This window comes from Coregonus clupeaformis, chromosome 7 (assembly GCF_020615455.1).
Source record: "Coregonus clupeaformis isolate EN_2021a chromosome 7, ASM2061545v1, whole genome shotgun sequence".
NCBI lineage: Eukaryota > Metazoa > Chordata > Actinopteri > Salmoniformes > Salmonidae > Coregonus > Coregonus clupeaformis.
Window position 1 is genome coordinate 49,325,612 of NC_059198.1, and position 21,075 is coordinate 49,346,686.

The 21,075-nt window shown below is 40.7% G+C and overlaps 1 protein-coding gene across 1 annotated transcript in view; it reads left to right on the forward strand.

Annotated features, from left to right (window-relative positions):
- The window catches only part of LOC121570637 (phospholipid phosphatase-related protein type 5-like), a 94,082-nt gene extending 74,120 nt beyond the window's left edge, over window positions 1-19,962 (forward strand). Inside the window, exons 5-6 of the mRNA XM_041882111.2 lie at window positions 6,409-6,546; window positions 19,278-19,962. Of these exons, the coding sequence (XP_041738045.2) occupies window positions 6,409-6,546; window positions 19,278-19,307 (168 nt within the window). The 3' untranslated portion in view covers window positions 19,308-19,962. The remainder of the gene's footprint in view (window positions 1-6,408; window positions 6,547-19,277) is intronic.
- The last annotated feature ends 1,113 nt before the right edge of the window (window positions 19,963-21,075 follow it).

A 21,075-nucleotide genomic window follows, 5' to 3' on the forward strand; every position in this document is an offset into this window, starting at 1 on the left:
AGTTTTATACACAATTGTATTCTGTTAGCTAGACAAAAAACAGTACAGTAACCATTGTCAATGAAGGACTGGGCTAAGACTGAAAGGTGGACATGAGGGATATTTCAATGGTCCTCTGCCATAGTGACAAAACATCTAAACATTTTGACTTGCAGTGCTTACACAATGCCAAAGGGACGAAGCATTTTGGGGGCACTGACTGTTTAAATGAGAAGGAAATTTAGTTTTGACACATGCGTGAACTGTTTTGGGAGAGGTATGAGCTTTTGCAGGTGAACCATGGTGTTGTGCCGAACCATCCACGTTATTTTGGCTAAAGCACCAAGAGTGTTGAGAACGTCCGGTCTGTTTCAAGAAATGAGCCAAAGCAATTGAGAAGGATCTTTGCCATTTTCGTGGCACTGACTCCTTATATGGGAAAGGAATTTAGTTTTGAAGCATGAGTGAACAGTTTTAGGAGAGATATGAGCTTTTGCAAGTGAGCTATAGTGTTGTGCTGAACTGTAAGACTGTTTTGCCAAATGATCTTAGAGTTTTGAGAATGTAATTTCTGTTTCAAGAAATGAGCCAAACCAATGGAGAAAAACTGTAATGTAAGACTATTTTGCAGATGTAAACGTTAATTGGTAACTATGGAAACAAATAGAAATTTAATGAACAATGTTTTCAATATCCAATTGTATCCTCTGTAGGTAATACTGTAAGTAGGTAATACGCAGTAGTCAGGTGGTCATTCCCAGGTTATGATGAGGTCTTAACTATGACCAGTAGGCTAAGTAATGGGGCCACAGTGTCTCCGGACCGCTCCTGTCTCAGCCTCCAGTATTTATGCTGCAGTAGTTTATGTGTCGGGGGGCTGGGGTTAGTTGGTTATACCTGGAGTACTTCTCCTGTCTTATCCAGTGTCCTGTGTGAATTTAAGTATGCTCTCTCTAATTCTCTCGTTCTCTCTTTCTCTCTGAGAACCTGAGCCCTAGGACCATACGTCAGGACTACCGGGCATGATGACACCTTGCTGTCCCCAGTCCGCCTGGCCTTGCTGCTATTCCAGTTTCAACTGTTCTGCCTGCGGCTACGAAACCCCTACCTGTCCCAGACCTGCTGTTTTCAACTCTTTAATGATCGGCTATGAAAAGCCAACTGAGAGACCTGAGCCCTAGGACCATACGCCGGGACTACCGTCCGTGGTGACTCCTTGCTGTCCCCAGTCCGCCTGGCCTTGCTGCTATTCCAGTTTCAACTGTTCTGCCTGCAGTTATGGAACCCCTACCTGTCCCAGACCTGCTGTTTTCAACTCTTAATGATCGGCTATGAAAAGCCAACTGAGATTTATTCTGATTATTATTTGACCATGCTTGTCACTTATGAACATTTTTGAACATCTTGGCATGGTTCTGTTATAATCTCCACCCGGCACAGCCAGAAGAGGACTGGCCACCCCTCATAGCCTGGTTCCTCTCTAGGTTTCTTCCTAGGCTTTCGCCTTTCTAGGGAGTTTTTCCTAGCCACCGTGCTTCTACACCTGCATTACTAGCTGTTTGGGGTTTTAGGCTGGGTTTCTGTACAGCACTTCGAGATATTAGCTGATGTAAGAAGGGCTATATAAAATAAAATTGATTGATTGATATATATATAATATATATGACCAGTAGGCTAAGTAATATAATATATATAATATATATGACCAGTAGGCTAAGTAATATAATATATATAATATATATGACCAGTAGGCTAAGTAATATAATATATATAATATATATGACCAGCAGGCTAAGTAATATAATATATATATAATATATATATATGACCAGTAGGCTAAGTAATATAATATATATAATATATATGACCGGTAGGCTAAGTAATATAATATATATAATATATATGACCAGTAGGCGAAGTAATATAATATATATGACCAGTAGGCTAAGTAATATAATATATATATATATATGACCAGTAGGCTAAGTAATATAATAGATATGACCAGTAGGCTAAGTAATATAATATATATAATATATATGACCAGTAGGCTAAGTAATATAATATATATATATAATATATATGACCAGTAGGCTAAGTAATTTAATATATATGACCAGTAGGCTAAGTAATATAATATATATATAATATATATGACCAGTAGGCTAAGTAATATAATATATATGACCAGTAGGCTAAGTAATATAATATATATAATATATATGACCAGTAGGCTAAGTAATATAATATATATAATATATATGACCAGCAGGCTAAGTAATATAATATATATAATATATATATATGACCAGTAGGCTGAGTAATATAATATATATAATATATATGACCAGTAGGCTAAGTAATATAATATATATAATATATATGACCAGTAGGCTAAGTAATATAATATATATAATATATATGACCAGTAGGCTAAGTAATATATATAATATATATGACCAGTAGGCTAAGTAATATAATATATATGACCAGTAGGCTAAGTAATATAATATATATATATATATATATATGACCAGTAGGCTAAGTAATATAATAGATATGACCAGTAGGCTAAGTAATATAATATATATAATATATATGACCAGTAGGCTAAGTAATATAATATATATAATATATATGACCAGTAGGCTAAGTAATTTAATATATATGACCAGTAGGCTAAGTAATATAATATATATATAATATATATGACCAGTAGGCTAAGTAATATAATATATATGACCAGTAGGCTAAGTAATATAATATATATAATATATATGACCAGCAGGCTAAGTAATATAATATATATAATATAAATGACCAGCAGGCTAAGTAATATAATATATATAATATATATATGTGACCAGTAGGCTGAGTAATATAATATATATAATATATATGACCAGTAGGCTAAGTAATATAATATATATAATATATATGACCAGTAGGCTAAGTAATATAATATATATAATATATATGACCAGTAGGCTAAGTAATATAATATAAATATAATATATATATATGACCAGTAGGCTAAGTAATATAATATTTATATAATATATATGACCAGTAGGCTAAGTAAGATAATATATATAATATATATGACCAGTAGGCTAAGTAATATAATATATATAATATATATGACCAGTAGGCTAAGTAATATAATATATATAATATATATGACCAGCAGGCTAAGTAATATAATATATATGACCAGTAGGCTAAGTAATATAATATATATGACCAGTAGGCTAAGTAATATAATATATATAATATATTTGACCAGTAGGCTAAGTAATATAATATATATAATATATATGACCAGCAGGCTAAGTAATATAATATATATAATATATATATATGACCAGTAGGCTGAGTAATATAATATATATAATATATATGACCAGTAGGCTAAGTAATATAATATATATAATATATATGACCAGTAGGCTAAGTAATATAATATATATAATATATATGACCAGTAGGCTAAGTAATATATATAATATATATGACCAGTAGGCTAAGTAATATAATATATATGACCAGTAGGCTAAGTAATATAATATATATATATATATATATATATGACCAGTAGGCTAAGTAATATAATAGATATGACCAGTAGGCTAAGTAATATAATATATATAATATATATGACCAGTAGGCTAAGTAATATAATATATATAATATATATGACCAGTAGGCTAAGTAATTTAATATATATGACCAGTAGGCTAAGTAATATAATATATATATAATATATATGACCAGTAGGCTAAGTAATATAATATATATGACCAGTAGGCTAAGTAATATAATATATATAATATATATGACCAGCAGGCTAAGTAATATAATATATATAATATAAATGACCAGCAGGCTAAGTAATATAATATATATAATATATATATGTGACCAGTAGGCTGAGTAATATAATATATATAATATATATGACCAGTAGGCTAAGTAATATAATATATATAATATATATGACCAGTAGGCTAAGTAATATAATATATATAATATATATGACCAGTAGGCTAAGTAATATAATATAAATATAATATATATATATGACCAGTAGGCTAAGTAATATAATATTTATATAATATATATGACCAGTAGGCTAAGTAAGATAATATATATAATATATATGACCAGTAGGCTAAGTAATATAATATATATAATATATATGACCAGTAGGCTAAGTAATATAATATATATATAATATATATGACCAGCAGGCTAAGTAATATAATATATATGACCAGTAGGCTAAGTAATATAATATATATAATATATATGACCAGCAGGCTAAGTAATATAATATATATGACCAGTAGGCTAAGTAATATAATATATATGACCAGTAGGCTAAGTAATATAATATATATGACCAGTAGGCTAAGTAATATAAAATATATATATATATATATATATATATATATATATATATATATATATATATATATATATATATATATATATACTATATATGACCTGTAGGCTAAGTAATATAATATATATGACCAGTAGGCTAAGTAATATAATATATGTAATATATATGACCAGTAGGCTAAGTAATATAATATATATATAATATATATGACTAGTAGGCTAAGTAATATAATATATATGACCAGTAGGCTAAGTAATATAATATATATACTATATATGACCAGTAGGCTAATTAATATAATATATATATATATGACCAGTAGGCTAAGTAATATAATATATATAATATATATGACCAGTAGGCTAAGTAATATAATATATATATATATGACCAGTATATACAGTGGGGAGAACAAGTATTTGATACACTGCCGATTTTGCAGGTTTTCCTACTTACAAAGCATGTAGAGGTCTGTAATTTTTATCATAGGTACACTTCAACTGTGAGAGACGGAATCTAAAACAAAAATCCAGAAAATCACATTGTATGATTTTTAAGTAATTAATTTGCATTTTATTTGATGACATAAGTATTTGATCACCTACCAACCAGTAAGAATTACGTCTCTTTCAGACCTGTTAGTTTTTCTTTAAGAAGCCCTCCTGTTCTCCACCCATTACCTGTATTAACTGCACCTGTTTGAACTCGTTACCTGTATAAAAGACACCTGTCCACACACTCAATCAAACAGACTCCAACCTCTCCACAATGGCCAAGACCAGAGAGCTGTTTAAAGACATCAGGGATAAAATTGTAGACCTGCACAAGGCTGGGATGGGCTACAGGACAATAGGCAAGCAGCTTGGTGAGAAGGCAACAACTGTTGGCGCAATTATTAGAAAATGGAAGAAGTTCAAGATGACGGTCAATCACCCTCGGTCTGGGGCTCCATGCAAGATCTCAACTCGTGGGGCATCAATGATCATGAGGAAGGTGAGGGATCAGCCCAGAACTACACGACAGGACCTGGTCAATGACCTGAAGAGAGCTGGGACCACAGTCTCAAAGAAAACCATTAGTAACACACTACGGCGTCATGGATTTAAATCCTGCAGCGCACGCAAGGTCCCCCTGCTCAAGCCAGCACATGTCCAGGCCCGTCTGAAGTTTGCCAATGACCATCTGGATGATCCTGAGGAGGAATGGGAGAAGGTCATGTGGTCTGATGAGACAAAAATAGAGCTTTTTGGTCTAAACTCCACTCGCCGTGTTTGGAGGAAGAAGAAGGATGAGTACAACCCCAAGAACACCATCCCAACCGTGAAGCATGGAGGTGGAAACATCATTCTTTGGGGATGCTTTTCTGCAAAGGGGACAGGATGACTGCACCGTATTGAGGGGAGGATGGATGGGGCCATGTATTGCGAGATCTTGGCGTGGCTGGTTCTTCCAGCATGACAACGACCCGAAACACACAGCCAGGGCAACTAAGGAGTTGCTCCGTAAGAAGCATCTCAAGGTCCTGGAGTCTCCAGTCTCCAGACATGAACCCAATAGAAAATCTTTGGAGGGAGCTGAAAGTCTGTATTGCCCAGCGACAGCCTCGAAACCTGAAGGATCTGGAGAAGGTCTGTATGGAGGAGTGGGCCAAAATCCCTGCTGCAGTGTGTGCAAACCTGGTCAAGACCTACAGGAAACATATGATCTCTGTAATTGCAAACAAAGGTTTCTGTACCAAATATTAAGTTCTGCTTTTCTAATGTATCAAATACTTATGTCATGCAATAAAATGCAAATGAATTACTTAAAAATCATACAATGTGATTTTCTGGATTTTTGTTTTAGATTCCGTCTCTCACAGTTAAAGTGTACCTATGATAAAAATGACAGACCTCTATATATATAGCACATAATATAGAGGTCACATTTATGACCAGCTGGTTGTACGGTGGTCAGAAAAAGCTGTCATATTTGTTGTTGTAAATTGGTGTATAACTCCTGTCTCTCCCTGCTGTGTGTTCTAGGTGGTGTGTGTGGTGCATAACTTCAAAGGCAAGCTGTTTCTGAGTAGTGAAGACCCCCCACAGGAGAACATGGCTAATGCTTCCATGATGAGCATGTCTAGCGTGGAGAGCCCACTGGAGAAGTTCGTCACATTGCAGGTACTCAACCCTATACACTCTTCCCTACTACACCCTACACACTGTAGAAACACCCTACACCCTATAGACTACACCCTATAGAAACACCCTATACACTACACCCTGTAGAAACACCCTATACACTACACCCTGTAGAAACACCCTATACACTACACCCTGTAGAAACACCCTATACACTACACCCTATAGAAACACCCTATACACTACACCCTGTAGAAACACCCTATACACTACTCCCTATAGAAACACCCTATACACTACTCCCTATAGAAACACCCTATACACTATAGAAACACCATATACACTACACCCTATAGAAACACCCTATACACTACACCCTGTGGAAACACCCTATTCACCCATTTGCTATGAGACACGAAATTGAGCTCATGTACATCATGTTTCCATTGATCATCCTTGAGATGTTTCTACAACTTGATTGGAGTCCACCTGTGGTAAATTCAATTGATTGGACATGATTTGGAAAGGAACACACCTGTCTATTTAAGGTTCCACAGTTGACAGTGCATGTCAGAGCAAAAACCAAGCCATGAGGTCGAAGGAATTGTCCGTAGAGCTCTGGGGAAGGGTACCAAAACATTTCTGCAGCATTGAAGGTCCCCAAGAACACATTGGCCTCCATCATTCTTAAATGGAAAAAGTTTGGAACCACCAATACTCTTCCTAGAGCTGGCCGCCCGGCCAAACTGAGCAATCGGGGAGAAGGGCCTTGGTCAGGGAGGTGACCAAGAACCCGATGGTTACTCTGACAGAGCTCCAGAGTTCCTCTGTGGAGATGGGAGAACCTTCCAGAAGGACAACCATCTCTGCAGCACTCCACCAATCAGGCCTTTATGGTAGAGTGGCCAGACGGAAACTACTACTCAGTAAAAGGCACATGACAGCCCACTTGGAGTTTGCCAAAAGGCATCTAAAGGACTCTCAGACCATGAGAAACAAGATTCTCTGGTCTGATGAAACCAAGATTGAACTCTTTGTCCTGAATGCCAAGCGTCATGTCTGGAGGAAACCTGGCACCATCCCTACGGTGAAGCATGGTGGTGGCATTATCATGCTGTGGGGATGTTTTTCAGCGGCAGGGACTGGGAGACTAGTCAGGATCGTGGGAAAGATGAATGGAGCAAAGTACAGAGAGATCCTTGATGAAAACCTGCTCCAGAGCGCTCAGGACCTCAGACTGGGGTGAAGGTTCACCTTCCAACAGGACAACGACCCTAAGCACACAGCCAAGACAATGCAGGAGTGGCTTCGGGACAAGTCTCTGAATGTCCTTGAGTGGCCCAGTCAGAGCCCGGACTTGAACCCGATGGAACATCTCTGGAGAGACCTGAAAATAGCTGTGCAGCGACGCTCCCCATCCAACCTGACAGAGCTTGAGAGGATCTGCAGAGTAGAATGGGAGAAACTCCCCAAATACAGGTGTGCCAAGCTTGTAGCGTCATACCCAATAAGACTTGAGGCTGTAATTGCTGCCAAAGGTGCTTCAACAAAGTACTGAGTAAAGGGTCTGAATATTTATGTAAATGTAATATTTCAGTTTTAATTTCTAAAAACCTGTTTTTGCTTTGTTATTATGAGGTATTGTGTGTAGATTGATGAGGGGGAAAAAACAATATAATCAATTTTAGAATAAGGCTGTAACATAACAAAATGTGGAAAAAGTCAAGGGGTCTGAATACTTTCCGAATGCACTGTATATATTGTTTCCGATTGATGACCAATGAATCAATGTCGTGCTATAAACATCCGCGCACGACAGTGTCTAATGTTTACCAACAATGGTGCGACAATCAAAACACATACAATCAGTGGCAGTCCTGTGGGCGAAAACATCTCGTTGATGAGAGAGGTCGAAGGAGAACGGCAAGAATCATGCTAGCTAACAGGCGGGCCACAAACAGACAAATAATGGCGCAGTACAACAGTGGTGTGCGGAACGGCATCTCGGAACGTGCAACTCGTCAATCCTTGTCTCTGATGGGCTGTTGCAGCAGACGACCACACCGGGTTCTCCTCCTATCAGTTAAAAACAGGAAGCGGCTCCAGTGGGCATGCGATCACCAAAACTGTACAATTGAGGAGTGGATTTTTTTTTACTGGAACATAACAGTGAGTTCAGTTTACTTGAGTGGCCTGTGCAGTCCCCAGACCACAACCCAATAGAGCATCTTTGGGATGAGATGGAACGGGCTGTTCACAGCATGAATGTACCGCCGTCCAATCTGCAGCACCTGCATGATGCCATCGCATCAGCATGGACCAACATCCCTGTGGAACGTTTCTGACACCTTGTAGAATGTTCCGAAGACTTCAAGCTGTTCTGGAGGCAAAGGGGGGGTCCGACTCCGTACCAGATGGGTGTACCTATTAAACCGTCCGGTTAGTGTATCTTAAACATTCTGTGCACATCAGTACCACTAAACTCCTGTAGGAGACAGACATTGAAGATGAGCCTCCTTGGTCGTTCAAAGAGCGCATTCTGGGGCAGAACACAAGGCAATAAATGTATGCAGCTGTTTGTGTTTGGCTCCAAGACAACCTCTGGAACAATGGCACCATATTATTTTTTATAGTGTACTACTTTTGACCATGTCCCATAGGGTCAAATAATAATAATAATAATAATAATAATAATAATAATAATAATAATAATAATAATAATAATAATAATAATAATAATAATAATAATAATAATTTAACCAAATATTTAGAAAGAGGTCATAATTTCATGGAGTCTGTGAAGGAAGAAACCCCATTTAAAAAGTGGTAAGCAAGTTAGGTCCAAAAAACAGATTTTCACCAAGTCAAATTATTTTATTGTGTTAGAGGTTTCATGATGGTTGTATCTAAACCAAAGTAGATCATTTAAAGATTGTTCTATACATCAGTTGGGGTCTCTATAAGCTTCAATATGAGGTCCTAAACCTAGCATGTCAGTGCCTAATATAGTCAAAATGTTTGCCAATGGCAAGTTGAGCAAATTGAAGTGTTTTCTTCCCAGGCATTATCGCTGGGATATGAGGTAACAACAGGACCTGGTTTATGTTAAAAGTGTTTTAAAAATGTATTTGTTAGGTGTTAAGGCTATGTTCAAAGATGATTAAAATTATTAAAAGACAAAAAAGCGGTTGTGATTATGTTTAATTGTGTTTGGGAAATAAAGATAGACATGGTTTTTAAAAAGGTAGTGGTAATGTTTCATTCAGTACAGAAATGTGTAGGTGGCTTAACTTACCCTGTCCCATGGCTCAACATACCCCATACCCGGGCTAAGAGGCTCAACATACCCCATACCCGGGCTAAGAGGCTCAGTTTACCCCATACCCGGGCTAAGAGGCTCAGTTTACCCCATACCCGGGCTAAGAGGCTCAGTTTACCCCATACCCGGGCTAAGAGGCTCAGTTTACCCCATACCCGGGCTAAGTGGCTCAGTTTACCCCATACCCGGGCTAAGCGGCTCAGTTTACCCCATACCCGGGCTAAGAGGCTCAGTTTACCCCATACCCGGGCTAAGCGGCTCAGTTTACCCCATACCCGGGCTAAGAGGCTCAGTTTACCCCATACCCGGGCTAAGAGGCTCAGTTTACCCCATACCCGGGCTAAGTGGCTCAGTTTACCCCATACCCGGGCTAAGTGGCTCAGTTTACCCCATACCCGGGCTAAGAGGCTCAGTTTACCCCATACCCGGGCTAAGAGGCTCAGTTTACCCCATACCCGGGCTAAGAGGCTCAGTTTACCCCATACCCGGGCTAAGAGGCTCAACATACCCCATACCCGGGCTAAGAGGCTCAGTTTACCCCATACCCGGGCTAAGAGGCTCAGTTTACCCCATACCCGGGCTAAGAGGCTCAACATACCCCATACCCGGCTAAGAGGCTCAGTTTACCCCATACCCGGGCTAAGAGGCTCAGTTTACCCCATACCCGGGCTAAGAGGCTCAGTTTACCCCATACCCGGGCTAAGAGGCTCAGTTTACCCCATACCCGGGCTAAGAGGCTCAGTTTACCCCATACCCGGGCTAAGAGGCTCAGTTTACCCCATACCCGGGCTAAGAGGCTCAGTTTACCCCATACCCGGGCTAAGAGGCTCAGTTTACCCCATACCCGGGCTAAGCGGCTCAGTTTACCCCATACCCGGGCTAAGCGGCTCAGTTTACCCCATACCCGGGCTAAGAGGCTCAGTTTACCCCATACCCGGGCTAAGAGGCTCAGTTTACCCCATACCCGGGCTAAGAGGCTCAACATACCCCATACCCGGGCTAAGAGGCTCAGTTTACCCCATACCCGGGCTAAGAGGCTCAGTTTACCCCATACCCGGGCTAAGAGGCTCAACATACCCCATACCCGGGCTAAGAGGCTCAACATACCCCATACCCGGGCTAAGAGGCTCAGTTTACCCCATACCCGGGCTAAGAGGCTCAGTTTACCCCATACCCGGGCTAAGCGGCTCAGTTTACCCCATACCCGGGGCTAAGAGGCTCAGTTTACCCCATACCCGGGCTAAGAGGCTCAGTTTACCCCATACCCGGCTAAGAGGCTCAGTTTACCCCATACCCGGGCTAAGAGGCTCAGTTTACCCCATACCCGGGCTAAGAGGCTCAGTTTACCCCATACCCGGGCTAAGAGGCTCAGTTTACCCCATACCCGGGCTAAGCGGCTCAGTTTACCCCATACCCGGGCTAAGAGGCTCAACATACCCCATACCCGGGCTAAGCGGCTCAGTTTACCCCATACCCGGGCTAAGTGGCTCAGTTTACCCCATACCCGGGCTAAGAGGCTCAGTTTACCCCATACCCGGGCTAAGAGGCTCAGTTTACCCCATACCCGGGCTAAGTGGCTCAGTTTACCCCATACCCGGGCTAAGAGGCTCAGTTTACCCCATACCCGGGCTAAGAGGCTCAGTTTACCCCATACCCGGGCTAAGCGGCTCAGTTTACCCCATACCCGGGCTAAGCGGCTCAGTTTACCCCATACCCGGGCTAAGAGGCTCAGTTTACCCCATACCCGGGCTAAGCGGCTCAACATACCCCATACCCGGGCTAAGTGGCTCAGTTTACCCCATACCCGGGCTAAGCGGCTCAACATACCCCATACCCGGGCTAAGTGGCTCAGTTTACCCCATACCCGGGCTAAGCGGCTCAGTTTACCCCATACCCGGGCTAAGCGGCTCAACATACCCCATACCCGGGCTAAGTGGCTCAGTTTACCCCATACCTGGGCTAAGTGGCTCAGTTTACCCCATACCCGGGCTAAGCGGCTCAGTTTACCCCATACCCGGGCTAAGTGGCTCAGTTTACCCCATACCCGGGCTAAGTGGCTCAGTTTACCCCATACCTGGGCTAAGTGGCTCAGTTTACCCCATACCCGGGCTAAGCGGCTCAGTTTACCCCATACCCGGGCTAAGTGGCTCAGTTTACCCCATACCCGGGCTAAGCGGCTCAGTTTACCCCATACCCGGGCTAAGCGGTTCAGTTTACCCCATACCCGGGCTAAGCGGCTCAGTTTACCCCATACCCGGGCTAAGTGGCTCAGTTTACCCCATACCCGGGCTAAGAGGCTCAGTTTACCCCATACCCGGGCTAAGTGGCTCAGTTTACCCCATACCCGGGGTAAGAGGCTCAGTTTACCCCATACCCGGGCTAAGTGGCTCAGTTTACCCCATACCCGGGCTAAGTGGCTCAGTTTACCCCATACCCGGGCTAAGTGGCTCAGTTTAACCCATACCCGGGCTAAGCGGCTCAGTTTACCCCATACCCGGGCTAAGCGGCTCAGTTTACCCCATACCCGGGCTAAGCGGCTCAGTTTACCCCATACCCGGGCTAAGCGGCTCAGTTTACCCCATACCCGGGCTAAGTGGCTCAGTTTACCCCATACCCGGGCTAAGCGGCTCAGTTTACCCCATACCCGGGCTAAGAGGCTCAGTTTACCCCATACCCGGGCTAAGAGGCTCAGTTTACCCCATACCCGGGCTAAGTGGCTCAGTTTACCCCATACCCGGGCTAAGTGGCTCAGTTTACCCCATACCCGGGCTAAGTGGCTCAGTTTAACCCATACCCGGGCTAAGCGGCTCAGTTTACCCCATACCCGGGCTAAGCGGCTCAGTTTACCCCATACCCGGGCTAAGCGGCTCAGTTTACCCCATACCCGGGCTAAGCGGCTCAGTTTACCCGATACCCGGGCTAAGTGGCTCAGTTTACCCCATACCCGGGCTAAGCGGCTCAGTTTACCCCATACCCGGGCTAAGCGGCTCAGTTTACCCCATACCCGGGCTAAGCGGCTCAGTTTACCCGATACCCGGGCTAAGTGGCTCAGTTTACCCCATACCCGGGCTAAGCGGCTCAGTTTACCCCATACCCGGGCAAAGTTGTGCCGAGAGACCACTTTTTTTCCCGACAAGTTATGTTTTCAAAACTGTCATATTTACATGAATTCTGATTATTTCCAGGGATACGCAAAATCCTGAAATATATATGCAGATATCTTTGTTAGAAATAATACTATCATTCCCTTGACGGAGTGATGCTGAATGTAAAAAAAAATGGCTCAACTTACCCCACTCTCCCCTACTAATCTAATGAATAAACATAGCACTGTATGATGCACTGATACACATCAATATATTCTCTGAATTGAATACCTTTTGGTGAAAACCAGCCAATTGGAAGAGTGTCCTACAGGCATAGAACAATGCATAAAACAGAACATGCAGTCCACCACTTTCCATTTGGATGAGTTGTGTGGAAGCAGAGCACTGACCCTGACAATACTGTGTCTTTCTCTGCCAGTGACTCACTCACATAGTTATCTTATTGTGGTTGGTGAAATTGTATTATAATCCCTTCCTGCTAACCACAGTATTGACATGTGGGGTCCCTGTTTTTCCACTGCGTCAAGCTCTTCAGAGCTGGTTTTACTGTGGGAGAAGTGGTTAGTTACTCAACGTTCTCGATGTCTCAGGTGCTCAAGAACATTTCTTCATACTGTTGCATAGCGACTAGTTAGTTAGCAGCGCTGTGAATTATGCGATGTGAGTAGGGATGTTATTGTGTAGGGCCGCCACACCTGCAGTCACGAGTCATGACCACTGTCAACTTCCACGTAACTCCTGAGTGGCGCAGTGGTCTAAGGCACTGCATAGCAGTGCTAACTGTGCCACTAGAGATCCTGGTTCGAATCCAGGCTCTGTCGCAGCTGGCCGCGACCGGGAGACTCATGGGCGGCGCACAATTCGTCCAGGGTAGGGGAGGGAATGGCTGGCAGGGATGTAGCTCAGTTGATAGAGCATGGCGTTAGCAACGCCAGGGTTGTGGGCTCGATTCCCACGGGGGGCCAGTATAAAAAAATATATATGTATTCACTAACTGTAAGTCTCTCTGGATAAGAGTGTCTGCTAAATGACTAAAATGTAAATGTAGTCATGGTAACGAGGCTTCTCCAGGCTCTGATGCTGCTAAATGGTCATTAGTATCCTACCAAACTTGCTAACTGCCTGGTACTCAGCACTCTATTGTCCCTCTAATCACTCTCACGTCAATGCAAATGTTTTCGAAAATCTAATCAAACACTTACATTCACATTTACATTTTCGTCATTTAGCAGACGCTCTTATGGAGTCATGAGTCATAAAATATGCCATTTATGAGTCATGAGCTCATGTTGTTGTCAACATTTCTATAGGCTATGCAATTGTGTGAAAAAACTGTTTTGATGGCCTCTATTAAAAAGAGATTTCTATAGGCTAGGCCTGCTATATTTATTTCTCAACTTTCCTAATATTAAGCACATTGCTTCTCTTTACAACAGGAGTATAGCCTACCTGGCTGGCATGAAAATGAACCACGGGACAAGCGTCCTCCATTCGCTATTTAAGTGCATAAATGACATGTATGTGTTTCCCCCTGCTGCTGTTTCAGGACAGGTGCATGATAATGGTCCATTCTAAATCAAAACTAATTTCACACATATTATTCACTGTATGTAAAGACAATATTAAATCAACAATAGTCTGATGGGTGACAAGATTAGCCTATCAAAATAGCCTCCAACACTCTACTCAGCAAATTGGATGTAGTCTATCACAGTGCCATCCGTTTTGTCTCCAAAGCCCCATACACTACCCACCACTGTGACCTGTACGCTCTTGTTGGCTGGTCCTCACTACATGTTCGTCGTCAAACCCACTGGCTCCAGGCCATCTATAAATCACTGCTAGGCAAATCCCCGCCTTATCTTAGCTCATTGGTCACCATAGCAGCACCCAGCCGTAGTCTGCGCTCCAGCAGGTATATCTCACTGGTCATTCCCAAAGCCAACACCTCCTTTGGCCGCCATTCCTTCCAGTTCTCTGCTGCCAATGACTGGAACGAATTGCAAAAATCTCTGAAGCTGGAGACTCTTATCTCCCTCAATAACTTTAAGCATCAGTTGTCAGAGCACCTTACCGATGACTGCACCTGTACACAGCCCATCTGAAATTAGCCCACCCAACTACCTAATCCCTATATTGTTATTTATTTTGCTCTTTTGCACCCCAGTATCTCAATTTGCACATAATCTCTTGCACATCTAGCATTCCAGTGTTAATACTATTGTAATTATTCTGCACTATAGCCTATTTATTGCCTTACCTCCATAACTTGCTACATTTGCACACACTGTATATATATTTTCTGTTGTATTTTTGACTTTATGTTTTTTACCCCATATGTAACTCTGTGTTGTTTTTATTGCACTGCTTTGCTTTATCTTGGCCAGGTCGCAGTTGTAAATGAGAACCTGTTCTCAACTGGCTTACCTGGTTAAATAAAGGTGAAATAAAATAAAATAAAAATCACATGTGAATTATATATTATCACTTGTGAATGATGCCCAGCTTGTGTTCAGTAAGGCAAGAAACAGCGCATGTCTTTTTTTGCTACTTTTTCTAATCATAGCCGCACACCTCATGTAGCCTAGCCCATAGGCCTATATGCTTTGATAAGGTTTGTATCACAACTTAAGTGGCCAAATAACTTCTTAAAATTAAGCACATTAATCCGCTTTATAACCGGTGTAGAGCCTAACTGGCATACATAGGTGGCGCGTGAGTTTCAAGTTTGAAGAATATAATTTTCACCATAAAAATGCACTTTTATAAAAAAGCATTACATGCATAATGACATTTGCGGTCACTTTTGAGAATGTTGTTTTTCCGCTAATTGATTGCATTTTGGAACATTCGCGCTTATAGCCTACTGCCGTGTGCATTACTGTGCTAATAATTAATATTATTAATATAATTTAATATATTATATATATTATTATTATTATATATATAATATTGAAATATAAATAATAGTTTGTCAAAATATTAAGCTAAACGTTCTGATCTGTTGCATCAGCCTCATTGATTTTAAAAGGTTTTTTGATGATAGTGGTTGTATTAATTTGGGCTCTATCGCATCCCACAACTGTCCCAGACTATGGTTGGAATAGAATAGGTCAACTTCTGTACAGTGGGGGAAGGTAGATTGACATAGGCTAGTGCTTTTGCTGTTTGTTAGGCCTACTCATCTTGTTGGCTGATGAAGAATTGTGCAAATATGGACAGTTCTTCTAACATCTTCAATATGCGCCTCGGAATTTGATAAGGACGCACGCCCCGATGTGTCTGTCTTCACTTGTAGCCTTTGGGAAGTACCCAAGATTGCCTGTGAGGGCATTGGCTAATAAGAATTGAGATACAGTACCAGTCAAAAGTTTGGACACACCGACTCATTCCAGGATTTTTCTTAATTTTTCACTATTTTCTACATTGTAGAATAATAGTGAAGACATCAAAACAATGAAATAACACATATGGAATCATGTAGTAATCAAAAAAGCGTTAAACAAATCAAAATGTTTTATTTTATTTTAGATTCTTCAAAGTAGCCACCCTTTGCCTTGATGACAGTTTTGCACACTCATGACATTCTCTCAACCAGCTTCATGAGGAATGTTTTTCCAACAGTCTAGAAGGAGTTCCCACATATGCTGAGCACTTGTTGGCTGCTTTTCCTTCACTCTGCGGTCCAACTCATCCCAAACTATCTCAATTGGGTTGAGGTCGGGGGATTGTGGAGGCCATGTCATCTGATGCAGTACTCCATCACTCTCCTTGGTCAAATAGCCCTTACACAGCCTGGAGGTGTGTTTTGGGTCATTGTCCTGTTGAAAAACACATGGTAGTCCCACTAAGCGCAAACCAGATGGGATGGCGTATCGCTGCAGAATGCTGTGGTAGCCATGCTGGTTAAGTGTGCCTTGAAATCTAAATAAATCACAGACAGTGTCACCAGCAAAGCACCCCCACACCATCACACGTCCTCCATGCTTCACGGTGGGAACCACACATGCGGAGATCATTCGTTCACCTACTCTGCGTCTCACAAAGACAGAGCGGTTGGAACCAAATCATCAGACCAAAGGGCAGATTTCCACCGGTCTGTTCTTCTTATTGGTGTCCTTTAGTAGTGGTTTCTTTGCAGCAATTCGACCATAAAGGCTCCTCTGAACAGTTGACGTTGAGATGTGTCTGTTACTTGAACTCTGTGAAGCATTTATTTGGGCTGCAATCTGAGGTGCAGTTAACTCTAATGAACTTGTCCTCTGCAGCAGAGGTAACTCTGGGTCTTCCTTTCCTGTGGCGGTCCTCATGAGAGCCAGTTTCATCATAGCGCATAATGTTTTCTTCGACTGCACTTTAAGACATTTTCAAAGTTCTTGAAATGTTCCAGATTGACTGACATTCATGTCTTAAAGTAATGATGGACTGTCGTTTCACTTTGCTTATTTGAGCTGTTCTTTTACCAAATAGGGCTATCTTCTGTATACCACCACTACCTTGTCACAACACAGCTGATTGGCTCAAACGCATTAAGAAGGAAAGAAATTCCACAAATTAACTTTTAAGAAGGCACACATGTTAATTGAAATGCATTCCAGGTGACTACCTCATGAAGCTGGTTGAGAGAATGCCAAGAGTGTGCAAAGCTGTCATCAAGGCAAAGGGTGGCTACTTTGAAGAATCTCAAATATAAAATATATTTTGAGTTGTTTAACACTACATGATTCCGTATGTGTTAATTCATAGTTTTGATGTCTTCACTATTATTCTACAATGTAGAAAATAGGAAAAATAAAGAAAAACCCTGGAATGAGTAGGTGTGTCCAAACTTTTGACTGGTACTGTATCTGAGAGAGCTATGTGAGTGAGAGGTGCTTCGGAGCACGCAGCCGGGAGAAGGGAATTATAATGATTATACTCAGCTCAAGGGCACAACGGCCACTGGCCGCAAAATACATGCATTTTTTTAGGGGGCATTACGGCCACACAAAGGGGATGCCGCCGGGAAATTTGAGGCATTATCAAGTGCTTGTCAAATTGTGAATGAGAGACTGATGAAGTGTGTGCAGCCTGCGTAAAAAACACCGAACCAGTCGCATCATGCAGCCTTAGAATGTATTAACAATCTAAACATGTAGCCCAACGTTTGTATAACAGCTAAAGTTGCACAAATAGCTGTAAATTAAGCATATAGGAGGAACTGTTTCTTTGTTAACCGCTCAACACAGAATAGCCGCATATGCGCACTCCCTCAAATCATTTGGAAGAAATATCCTTTCTATTTTATTCAGCTTTGTTCATTTGCATTCTTCATACTATAAAATAATATAAAATAATGCCACGGAATTCTAACCAAATCTTGTCTGCTAAATGAACTAGTGTAGCCCACAGCCACATGGCATAGCCAGATCAGGGCCTAACATAAGGACAACTCAGAGTATGCTATTCTGTTCTTCTGAAATAGACTACATTTTCTTCATAACATGTTTCTTTAGACCTGTCTAAAATAAATAATGGATTTAATGTGATGATGTTGGCTATATTGAATGGAATTGATTAGACTTTAAAATGTAGACGTTCCAAAGGTCTGCGTCAGTGGCTTGTAGGCTACGTTTAGAAGCCAAGAGATGCTCAATGTGTTTATGTTAATTACCGGAACAATTACCATGAGACAGGCAGTTATTTGCTTGACAAAATGTCATGTCCGCCACAGCCGTAGATGTGAGGCATTACCAACCTGTTATACCACATCAGTCAGGCTGTGGCGGTCATGACACCCTCCCAGTCCACCATATTATTATTATTTTTAACCCAGAAACACTGACACAAATAACTGCATCAGTCTTCAGTCCCATTTTAAAACAAACGACAACATTCAAGGGTTAATGAAGCCTTCCTAAAACCTTCATAAGTATGAAAATGTCCTGTGTAACGTGATTAGGAATACTTTTTGAATGGCGTATGAATCTTGCATCTGCATCTGACACAGACAGGGGCTATATGCACCTTATTTATGGAACAAACTGCAGATCCAACTTAAGTTAGACACGCTGGTGTCCCTTGCCCATTTTATTGGAGGATCAATATGATGTTGTCTGTGATTGTTTCTGTTGAATTGTGTTTTTTTGTTTTGTATGTTTGAAATGTTCTTGTTTGTATGTCTAAAACTGTACATGTCAACATGTTTACACAGGGCACAGCCGTAAAAGAGATCCAGGTCTCAGTCTGTTTTTCCCTGTTAAAATAAAGATTAAAAAAATAATAATAATATGGCGGTTGAACTAGATGATCAAGGTAACTAGTCTTATTACATCGCTGTTGTATTTTATCTTTCCTCTTTTTAGAATCACATCGCCTTCGCTGAGGTCACATGACGCTGAATCAGCAGTCTGGCAAACCCATTGGACATCCACGCTCTTCACCGTCCAATCAAAAATTGAATAGCTCTTCACCGTCCAATCAAAAATCGAATAATCAAGGTGCAATGCTAACTCATTATGTACGGTTACTGTATGAGGTCTGTTAGTGTTGTTGTCTGTCCGGTCTCTGTATCATGGCCAATACAGCAGTCAGGTAAAAACTCCCCAATACCATGACTGGAAAGGCCTTTGCTGGGTTTCTCCATTTATTTAATATATTTTGGGACTAAATCCCCAAATGAAGAAAATCAACTGGAATCAACTTGAATCAACTGGACCCAGATGCCACTATCTACTGAAGCAGATAGGAATTCACCATGGAAGTGACTCATCCATTTTGCCACAATGTTGGTCAAATAGGTTCTTAATCATCACTTCTAAATTATAAATTTTGACAAATATGCATATCAATTCAGGATTAGTAAAATCTGCTAACATGTGCATTGCAAGACCTAACTGCTAAAGTGTTATTATATTAAAATGATGAAAAAAATAGCTGTATAAAATGTATACATACGTCAATATCCTTTTGCCAAATGTTATTGCTGTCTATTTTCTTATGGTTGTACACTGTATGTTCTGTATGTTCTGTATGTACTGTATGCGCTGTATGTACTGTATGTACTGTGTGTACTGTATGCCCTGTATGCCCTGTATGCACTATGTACTGTACAGTATGTACTGTATGTACTGTATGCAATGTATGTATTGTATGCATTGTATGTACTGTATGCCCTGTATGCACTGTATGTACTGTATGCACTGTATGTACTGTGTGTAATGTGTGTACTGTATGCACTGTATGTACTGTATGTACTGTATGCAATGTATGTATTGTATGTACTGTATGTACTGTATGTACTCTATGTACTCTATGTACTGTATGTACTGTATGCACTGTATGCACTCTATGTACTGTATGTACTGTATGTACTGTATGCACTCTATGTACTGTATGTACTGTATGCACTGTGTGTGTTTGTTCACAAAAATTACAGTGCGTGTTGTTTATTTTATCAACTAACTATTAGTACTTGATTGTTTTGTTATCATGAGATAGCTATACCATGTTATACAGCTAGGATACACATCTCTATGTTCTGATTTTTTTATAGCCTGACTTGTGAATAGTGTTAATATTTCCTCCATTTATGTTATTTTACAGACTCTACTACATATTTCATACCTTTTTGTTAAAAAAAGGTTTGTTTCGATAGACAAGACTTTCACGCAACCTACTGATCCTTTTTAAAATGGCTGATTGGTACATTCTTCTTCTTCTTCTTCCTGGTTTGAAGTCAGACGGTTACAGTGTCATTGTAGCATAGAGATTCATTTTGTATGGATGCTGTTGATATTATTCCCACCCAGTTATTTTACCATACTTGTATTTCATTCCTTTGTCTTTTTGACTTGAACATCAATCAAATCATGACCTTTTACACTGTAGACAAAATGAACAATCTTTGAATAAAAAATAATCTAAATTGCTCGCTCCTCTTGTGATTTCACTAACCTACGCTGAATACTGAATATCTTGCTGTTTGCTTGAGTCCTGTTTGTCTGTTGTGAATGGTGTGCTGAATGAGACAGACAGATTGATTGAGCTACACTGTAGAAGGAATTTCTGACTGTTAGTTAAGCAGCAGAGAGACATTTCTGACTGTTAGTTAAGCGGCAGAGAGCCATTTCTGACTGTTAGTTAAGCGGCAGAGAGCCATTT